The following is a 10,208-nucleotide window of genomic DNA, read 5'->3' as shown; positions in this document are numbered from 1 at the left end:
AGGGGTGTGTCCAATTTTGTGTTTAAAATGTCCGGGATGATGCTATTGAAGGCCGAACTCTAGCAATCTGGCATAGGCATGCTGCTGTTCCAGTTAACACAGCGTGCAATAATAAATAATAATAAATATACTTACAATAATAAACGTGATCCAGTTTGAAGGTTGTTTAATGAGCATTAAGGCACATCAATACAATACACATCGATGACATTTGAATACACATTAAGACACTTTATTTTTTTATGGCTTATCATTGCAGGATAGTTGAGTTTTTAAGGGAGAACCTAGTTTTTTTTTTTTAACCTTTAGTGCATTTCTTGACAGTACCCAACGTTAACATCATTACACGTCAAAACCATGCATTCAAAATGTTAGTGGATAAATGAAAAAAATTCAAAATCACCTTATACATACATTTGCAAGGGGTTATTGTTATTATTATTAGCTTACACAACATACAGTAACGTTTCCCAAGATCTTTGACCAGTAATCAATACATGGCGGTAAGTTATGTAATCAATCAACGTCATCCGCTTCATTTCCATTCCAAAGCACCCATGCATACAAAAATATATAGCATATAAATAAGGCTTTCTCTTTTTATCTATGGAAAAAAAAACCTAACAACATTGCACGAGCCTAAGTAAGGATAAATAAAGACCCTGGTTCAGTTTTTGTTCACATGTAAAAAGGCCACTTTGGTAAAGTATTAATGTATTGCATCCTGCTACGGTATAACATCAACATCCACAGGGCTACATTTGCATAGCAAGTCATTTTTCCAAGGCACTGCATGCAACCAATGAAGTCATTCCAATGTTTCAGTCTGTTTTTGGCTATTCTTTGTGCACGCTTTAATACTTATTTATACTTATGTTTAATATTTAGTTCCAAGGCCATTTGTTTATTAATGTGGACACATTTCAGAGTATCTTAGTGACAATTTTGACATTTCGGATGGCATTTTTGAAGGTTCACATTGCAGCGACATCCTCCACTGGTGTCTCCAGGACCCTTTAATATAGAAACACATATATTAAATATAAAAATATATAATAACATATACATATATGTGAGTGTGAATGGTTGTTTGTCTATATGTGCCCTGTGATTGACTGGCGACCAGTCCAGGGTGTACCCCGCCTCTCGCCCCAAGAAGACAGCTGGGATAGGCTCCAGCACCCCCCATGAGGAAAATGAATGAACATTATTAGAGTCCTCCAGACATGAAATAGCACCCCTATAGTCACATTTACACTCCTGTAACCCAAAAATAGTAGCCATAATAAGATATTTAAGACATAAATATGATTTGAACTTAAAGCAGGGCGGCACGGTGGTCGAGTGGTTAGTGCGCAGACCTCACAGCTCGATTCCACAATCGGCCATCTCTGTGTGGAGTTTGCATGTTCTCCCCGTACATGCGTGGGTTTTCTCTGGGTTTCTTCCCGCATTCCAAAAACATGCTAGGCTAATTAGCGACTCCAAATTGTTCATAGGTATGAATGTGAGTGTGAATGGTTGTTTGTCTATATGTGCCCTGTGATTGGCTGGCCACCAGTCCAGGGTGTACCCCGCCTCTTGTCCCAAGAAGACAGCTGGGGTAGGCACCAGCGCCCCCCATGAGGATAAGCGGAAGAAAATGAATGAATGAACATTATTAGAGTCCTCCAGACATGAAATAGTACCCCTATAGTCACATTTACACTCCTATTACCCGAAAATAGTAGCCATAATAAGATATTTAAGACATAAATATGGTTTGAACTTAGGGCGACGCGATGGACAAGTGGTTTGTGCGCAGACCTCACAGCTAGGAGGACCAGGGTTCGATTCCACCCTCGGCCATCTCTGTGTGGAGTTTGCATGTTCTCCCCGTGCATGCGTGGGTTTTCTCCGGGTTTCCTCCCGCATTCCAAAAACATGCTAGGCTAATCAGCGACTCCAAATTGTCCATAGGTATGAATGTGAGTGTGAATGGTTGTTTGTCTATATGTGCCCTGTGATTGGCTGGCCACCAGTCCAGCGTGTACCCCGCCTCTCGCCCCAAGAAGACAGCTGGGATAGGCTCCAGCACCGCCCACGACCCTCGTCAAGATAAGCAGAAGAAAATGAATTAATGAATTAACATTATTAGAGTCCTCCAGACATGAAATAGCACCCCTATAGTCACATTTACACTCCTATTACCCAAAAATAGTAGCCATAATAAGATATTTATTAGCCATATAAGATATACAGATACCACAAAACCTACCTTTGGCCCCCAGCGGGGACCTCTGGTGACCCAGCAGATTTCCGTGTGACAGACAGTACAGCGCAGCCAGTCGCATCCGTCCCGCTTTTGCACAATGATGCCACATTGGGGGCAGTGCATCGCTTCCCCGGATGCAACGAGAGTCTTTTTGGTGTAGTAGTAAAAATTGTATTACATGCACCTGAGTATTACATGGATATACTGGGCGTACCTGAAGTAGTTGTGTTGTCCTTCGTGCGGCCGAGTCGTTGATGGCACGGGCTGCGAGGTCATCTTGATATTGCTTGCAGTTCATCCCTTCGTGGATCGCCTGAGAACGGCCATATTGGATCGGATGCTAATGCTGTGATGAATAATGGCGTGTTATAAGTACCTTGCAAATGAGACAGTTGTTCTTCTGGCAGACGGGACACTGGTACACGTTGACGGTGTCCTCGTACACGCACCAGCCAGGGCAGTCCACGGTGGCGCAGTGGTAGCTGCCCTCACATCGAGACTCGGCCACAGATAAACTTCTCTGCAGCCAGCGTTCGTATTCCTGTGGAGGAACCAGCTTCCGAAGAGAGAATAGGGAAAGAAATGCAGAAGATTAGAGACCCGTTGGCGACCATTTATGTGATGTGTTTAGTTGTCGCGTGTTACTCACAGCTCTGATCTCCCTCTCCTGCAAGGAGCGTGTGCAAGCGTATGTGTCGTCTCTGTAAGGGCAGGAGACTTCGGGCTCCTCACTCAGCATGATGACGGAGCGCAAGCACTCTCTGGGTAAACACACAAACTCTATAACGGTTTGTAAATAAATATATTCATGTTTCCTGGGTAAATAGGACCTTTTAAAAGTAAAAAAAATGCACATTGAAGCAAATTTTTTGGTCCAAATTAAGCATTTTTAGGCATAAAACTGGGTGCATGTGCTTAAAATTGGGCATTATCATCTTTGCACAGCCATACTTTTTTTTTAAACGATTTTTTTCTTATTATTTTGAACATGAAAAACATCCAAAGCACAACAAACCAACCAAAATCAATACATTTTAAAAGTCAAAAACATGCACACTGAAGCAATATTTTTTTTGCCTAAATTAAGCATTTTTAGCATTTTTTTTAAATTGTATGACATGTGCTTAAAATTGGGCATTATCATCTTTGCACAGCCATACTTTTTTAACAATTTTTTTCTTATTATTTTGAACATGAAAAACATCCAAAGCACAACAAACCAACCAAAATCAATACATTTTAAAAGTCAAAAACATGCACACTGAAGCAATATTTTTTTGCCTAAATTAAGCATTTTTTTTAATTGTATGGCATGTGCTTAAAATTGGGCATTATCATCTTTGCACAGCTATACTATTAACTTTTTTTTTTATTTATTATTCTTTATTTTTGAGCATGAAAAACATCCAAAGCACAACAAACCAACCAAAATCAATGCATTTTAAAAGTCAAAAACATGCACATTGAAGCAATTTTTTTGCTTAAATTAAGCATTTTTTTGCATTTTTTTTATTGTATGGCATGTGCTTAAAATTGGGCATTATCATCTTTGCATAGCTATACTTTTAACTCTTTTTGAAAATTTATTGTTCTTTATTTTCAAACATGAAAAACATCCAAAGCACAACAAACCAACAAAAATCAATCCAACCTCATCCCAAGAAAACATAGTATATTATATTATTATTATTATTATTCTCGATTAAAGACACACCAAAGGGGGCGTTTCCTTGATCCTTGTGTGATTGTGTGTGTGTGTGTGTGTCTAGTATAGAGGGTAGGAAGGAGGGGCTTTCTTTGTAATTGTTTTTGTTTTTAATTCTGCAAAGCACTTTGTGTTGCATGTCCTCGCAGGAAAAGTGCTATACAAATAAAGTTGATTTGATTTGAAACTTGATATTATTCCTTGTCTACCAGAATAAAAACCCCACATCCACCCCCCCCAGCTTGAGGCAACCAGTTCATTACAGTCATTGTATCGTACATAGTCCAGTACTAAAGAACTCTTACCTGCAGAAGCAGTGAAGACACTCCCTGAGAACAGCGCCCTCTCCTGGCTTTAGCTCCACATAGCAGATCTTGCAGTCCAACGGCTCGGGATTGGGCACCAGGTCCTGGCCGTCCATCATTACCAGCTTGGCAAAATTATCCCGGCGCTCCTCTTCCCTCGCCTGAGACAAGGAGCGTTTTCATTGGCTATGATATCAGTGTTGTAACGCAGCACACATACGGTACAATGTTATTCGGTTGACATAGTTTTATTAATTAACATATTGATTTTGTACAATTAGACAAACATAAGGCTAATTCTGTTTGTACAGTGGTGCTTCACACGTTCATAAATTGACGTCTTCACAGTCGACAATCCACCACATTAATAAAACTGTAAAATATGTCAAATATATCGAGCTAATAACGGAGGTTGTGCTGCAGCACAATGCTAATCCAAGATGAGCTAAAATGTGTTTAGTAGTCCTGGTCCAGGTTAAAGAGCAGTGAGTTGTTTTGAGCGCCTGCACTCCTCAGCTCCTCTCTTCTCCCCTTCTCCTTTAAAAAAAAAAAAAAAAAAAAAAAAGAGACAGACGAGAAGAGATTCAGCCCTGGAGTTTGTCGCTATGCTAGTTTCTGCTATGTTTACGCTATGTTTTTAACAACTCCTACATGGGTGCTAAATTGGTGTTCGTGGTAGGAAGGTGTTGTGTGTGTGTTTTCTTACCTGCTGGTACTGTCTAATGGCCTCCTTCTCCTGCTGGATCCGTCTGAGTTCCACTGCGTCTGGCTGGTAGCTGCCCGGAACCACGTAGTTCTCAGGCCGGTCCGTACCGCAGATCTCGCAGCCGGGCCTCGTCGGTTTGTTTATGTAAGTGCAAGACGGGCACGGCCAACCCTGAAGGAGACGTTTGCTTTTTCATTTATATTTTGTTGTTGTTGTTGTTGGATGTAAGAAGTGCGTTACCTGCGAGGAGGTTGTGTTTGGTTTCAGTACTTCATGGAGTTGACAGAATTCCACATCGGAAGCATGTCTGATGTCTCCTTTTTGTGACCCTGCGCAAAAATACATGGAGTCACGTGACTTCATCTGCATCCGCATGCTCAAAATCAGCAACGCCGCCCACCAATGTTGCTGATGTTGTCATACAATCGCGGGGGCAAAGTGTTATAAGGTCTGCGCTGTTGTGATGGCGTGCTGTTTGGAGTGGCGGGAAAAATGGAAGCCACACTAGGAGGGGAGATGTGGAGGAGAGCGCTCTCCTGGTCCTGCTGGAGAACTTGGTGGGTGAGGCGGGCGTGTCGGGCGGACAGGATGTAAACAAAGGCCGTGTCGCCGTCCTGGCGGATGCCATATGACACCAGGGGGCGCTGGTTGGCGCACAGGCACTGGCCAATCACCCAGCGCTGCACCCACGGGTGGAAGCCGTACTCGAGGAACATCTGAAGAGAGAAAAACAGTCAAAGTGTGACAAGAACAGGGTGAGTAAACACAAAGATGAGAATCTAACCTGCTGTTTCAGAGCCGCAACGGTCATAAGAGGAGAAACTTTCATCGTGACGCAACACGACGACGAAGCATCCTCGACGACGACAGTCAATCTGTCAACGCAAGACCGACAACAGATTATTAGATTATTAGAAGATGGCAGCATATGGTAATGGTTTTATTTCATTTGAACATGCATCAGATTACAATTGAATGCATCACATAATCAGTTCACAGTTCCACATGTCCGAAAGGAGTAGGAAGAAGCAAAGCTTATTAAATCCTACCCCTCCATCTGGTACTTTTATAATCAGTAACTGTTACATTTGTTCACTTCCTGCTTTCCTAATATAATTTAAGTTTTATTTTTTATTTGACTAATATTTTTGATTATTTTAGTTTTATTTTATTATTTTATTTTGTTAATTTTTATTATTTTTTTTATTAGTGAAAAATAAAATAACAATTTTTTGTCCCTTTTATTAATTTTAATTATTATTTTTTATTTAAAAAAAATAAAATTATAATTTTTTTTGTCACGTACCGATAGAGAACATATTTTGCTTTGTTCAATATTGTAATATTTCTAGCCACCTTATGTTGTATATTTGTAATATGAGGTTTCCAAGCTCATATTTTCATCTATTGTGATCCCCAGAAATGTATTTTCCTTCCTTATGGTCGCAAAATATCATGTTCACAGTCCTGTAAATGAAGCATCTACCTGATTTCAGTGTCTTCACATTGTCGAGCGGCGGGCTGGATCTTCAGCGCAGCGTGTTGATGAGAAAGCGTGACGGCAAAGGCCGAGGCCGCCTTCATGTCGCCGGCCTCGATGGCCCGGGTCAGCTCCATGCACGTGTCTTCTACAGATGGATACGAACACGCACACGTGCACACGCAAAACACAGAAGGGCCCACTTAGGAGGAAAAAAAAGCAGCCAAATGTATGCGGAGGATGTTGCCATACCTCCAAACAGCCACTAGGGGGGCTAATAGTGATTCAATGGATGAATGATTGAATGACAGATGAATAAAAAGGTGATCTGTTACTTTCTATATCTATTAAGCGTAACCAATGTGACATAAGTGTTCGGTACAAACCTAATTGCTGCAAAGCTGAGGTATCCTGAAGCTTGGAACGCTCTGTGTTGTTATCTTCAGGGCATGCTGCTTAAGAGAAAACAAAATTAACTTCCTGTAATTAATATTAGTTAAGAAAACTCTTTTTTTTGCATTCTTTCATTTTTTTATTATATGCATTCATTGGTAAATGTTTGCTGTAAGTGCTTGTGTATTCCACGGTGACTGACCTTTGTGTGCTTCTCTCAGTGATGTCATTACCACAGTGGCCCACTGCTGGGCCTCCTGCTCGCAACGAAAGTTAAACTTGATGCTATCATGCGGAGGCGCCGCCAGACTCAGCTCGTGGCATTTCGGTGTTTTCACCTCATAGTTCACCGATCTCAAATCGTACTCTGCAATAATCTGGAAACACAGAAATAGACAGAATGAGAAGATGACAACATGGCTGTCACTGTTATGTTGATGAAAGTCACACCCAAACACACCTTTATCGTGCATGACAAACTCTTCTACATGACACAGTGTCATCACAGACAAATATGATTGTTATCATAATCCGATACTATGTAAAAATACTTGTTCAACAACACCTAAGCAGGATACCAGCATGTCAACAAGACAGTCTTTTATCAAGCGAGTTCATAATTTGACTCACATTACAAGTAGACGATTATTTAAAGGAACAAGCCTCTTTAACTGTAAATAAAACCCTAAAAAAATGACAATAAATATACTATACTATACTATAAATCTCAAAACCCAAACAAAATCAAGGAACTGGAAAAAAAATTACACATAATCGGCTACACGGACATCAAAGACACAATTGGAGTGTAGTTATGGTGAGTTTATGAACAACAATAAACATTTTTCAAGTTTTCGCCCCAAAACACAACAAAAAGTCCTACTCGATTGCATGCCCGCGAACTCACCACGCTCCGACCATTCCCGCTGCAGTCTTGGAGCGCGAGACGGAATTCCCCGGACTTCCCCGGGTCCATACTGAGCTGGAGGCGAAGTGACTCACCACCTGCTCCCGGAAGACGCAGAGGCCGAATACCCGAATGGCACAACGACACCCGAACCGACATGAGCACAGTTTGACAGTTCGGTAGCTCCGAATGCTGCGGTGCTCCATTCCGGACAGGCTGAGGAGGCGCGCGCTGTTCCGCCCCGAGACCGGCGGTCCAACCGCCCGAACTCAGTGACATACCGTCAAGGGACGCATGTAGAAAAGACACACGAAGAGAACGCAGTCCCGCTTAAAATGTCCCCCCTTGTTCAGAGTCCCCCATTTTGCTATGTTTGTAGCATAGTAGCTCCTTTAGACATATCACTACCTCACTGACAACAGGAAGCAAGTGCGTAGGCTGTCAAGTGTCAATTCCTCCGCCTTCAAATCGTCTTCTCTTTAAAATATACGTCGCAGCTCCTTTTGAGACAGATTTATCCTTTTGTCCCACTCGACGTCGAGATTAAAAACTAAAAAAAATTAAATCGAAAGAAGTGGCAGCGCCTGTTAGGAATGGACTCCGACCGTCACGTTCTACTTCTTCTGCCTTCGTCTTCTTCGTCTTGTTTACTGGCGGGACAGGGTAGAAGGGACACACTGCCACCTGTGGTGTGAATATGTAACTACATCATAATGCATTCAGTACTGTGCTTGATTCGTGTTGATTTTTATTTCACACTTACCACAGAGATATGAATAAATAAAAAAATTAAATTAATTAACTTTAATTATTTTGTTACTTTTAACGTCAGTTTTTCACCAGTCTTTTTAAAAATTACGTAGAAAATGACTGGGTTTTTAAATCATTAAATGTTTACTTAACTAAAGTTCACCACAAGAGGGCAGCAATGTCCAAATTAAATTTCAATGTGTACTTTTTGTATTAAAAACGCACATTTAGTTTAATATTAAACTAAATTAATAGAACAACATTACCACTTACAACTATACATTTTGCACAACATAATTATACAAAATACAATACAAAGTACAAAAACACACTCATAATTCCTATTCCAGCCACTAAGACCATTAACTTTGCATTTTGAATCACACTGAAATTAAGAAAAAAAAGGTGTGAAAGTCATTTTTTCAGGAAATCCTCAGCTAAGAGGATGACCCAAACATGGCTAACAAAGCCCACGCGTCGTTTAAGTCCACAATTTATGAGGCAATTAACAAAATGTACTGTAGCAGCTACAAGGAATGAGTTAGAGCGCACACGCCCGAGCTGCTCTTTCCCAATCAATATCCCATTCCTCAATGGCTGGATGTGCCAAGGCCCGAGCGGACAAAAGAATGACATTTCTGTTGACAATTTATTTCCGTTTTGGAGTTGATAAGTCCAAAAAAAGATGTCTCTGTGATGTCCGGGTGATGGTGCGATCCCATGCTGTGACTTGTCCAGGGCTAATCTGTGATGCTATTCATGGAGGTTAGGTGATGTCATTCAATCAGGTGTTAGGATGGACAGCATTGTTTGTCGAGGGGGCGAATCACACAGGAAGTGTCATGGCACGATATCGACGCCATAACTACGCTTAAATACGCATTGTACAGTTCGGCCATTGTGGAGAGCTTCACTGTCACAATGTCTTGGTAAAATACTCAAAAATCAGCACATTTTTGCCTCATTGTAATGATATGTTGTATTCTACCACTGGCCACTAGGTGTCAATAATGTCACTGTAATGTTAGGTGAGACACACAAGCACCAGACATCATCTCACAACATGGACTACTATTGCCACGGTGACCTCAGCTACCTCAGCTACCCTATCACCAGAACACATAAGAGCACAAGTGATGTTGTCGACTATATTGGATAATATGAGAGTAAAGATGATTATAGGGGTGTTACTTCATGTCTAAAGAGCTCTAATAATGTTAAAACACGTTCTTAGGAGGCTGTATATTGATTATTAAAATGCATTATTATTAATATGAGTGGAGAGGTGACTATAGGGGTGTTATGTCATGTCTACAGAGCTCTAATAATGTTAAAACACATTCTTAGGCGGCTGTATTTTGATTATTAAAATACATTACTATTAATATGAGAGTAAAGATGATTATAGGGGTGTTACTTCATGTCTAAAGAGCTCTAATAATGTTAAAACACGTTCTTAGGAGGCTGTATATTGATTATTAAAATGCATTATTATTAATATGAGTGGAGAGGTGACTATAGGGGTGTTATGTCATGTCTACAGAGCTCTAATAATGTTAAAACACATTCTTAGGAGGCTGTATTTTGATTATTAAAATACATTACTATTAATATGAGTGTAAAGATTACTATAGGGGTGTTATGCCATGTCTAGAGAGCTCTAATAATGACTATAGGGGTGTTATTTCATGTCTACAGAGCTCTAATA

At 40.6% G+C, this 10,208-nt stretch overlaps 1 protein-coding gene across 3 annotated transcripts; it reads right to left on the bottom strand.

The window, feature by feature from the left end:
- Positions 1–149: 149 nt before the first annotated feature.
- Positions 150–8,406, bottom strand: shrprbck1r (sharpin and rbck1 related). 3 transcript variants are annotated; one of them, XM_058060635.2, is made up of 14 exons: positions 7,751–8,406; positions 7,046–7,220; positions 6,837–6,905; positions 6,457–6,598; positions 5,755–5,845; positions 5,371–5,686; positions 5,211–5,299; positions 4,971–5,141; positions 4,265–4,425; positions 2,904–3,015; positions 2,631–2,810; positions 2,469–2,567; positions 2,258–2,401; positions 150–1,014 (listed from the first exon to the last, which is right to left on the bottom strand). In XM_058060635.2, the coding sequence occupies exons 1-14, from the start codon at positions 8,027–8,029 to the stop codon at positions 934–936; spliced, it is 2,109 nt and encodes a 702-aa protein (XP_057916618.2). In that variant the 5' UTR covers positions 8,030–8,406; the 3' UTR covers positions 150–933. The 3 variants fall into 3 exon arrangements, with proteins under 3 accessions (XP_057916618.2, XP_057916619.2, XP_057916620.2); XM_058060636.2 differs by having other exon boundaries at positions 6,837–6,902; XM_058060637.2 differs by having other exon boundaries at positions 8,159–8,404.
- Between the last annotated feature and the right edge of the window lie 1,802 nt (positions 8,407–10,208).

The sequence above is a fragment of the Doryrhamphus excisus genome, linkage group LG5, assembly GCF_037039965.1.
Source record: "Doryrhamphus excisus strain RoL-2023G ecotype Guam linkage group LG5, RoL_Dexc_Guam_v1.1, whole genome shotgun sequence".
NCBI lineage: Eukaryota > Metazoa > Chordata > Actinopteri > Syngnathiformes > Syngnathidae > Doryrhamphus > Doryrhamphus excisus.
Note: the sequence above shows the minus strand (reverse complement) of the source record. Positions and strands in the feature narration are given on the sequence as shown.

Coding starts and splice junctions, on each gene's coding strand:
- shrprbck1r (XM_058060635.2), bottom strand. CDS start 8,029: ATGTCACTGAGTTCGGGCGGTTGGACCGCCGGTCTCGGGGCGGAACAG. Junction 6,906..7,045: donor ACTGAGAGAAGCACACAAAG/GTCAGTCACCGT, acceptor TTTTCTCTTAAG/CAGCATGCCCTGAAGATAAC. Junction 2,402..2,468: donor GGACAACACAACTACTTCAG/GTACGCCCAGTA, acceptor TACACCAAAAAG/ACTCTCGTTGCATCCGGGGA.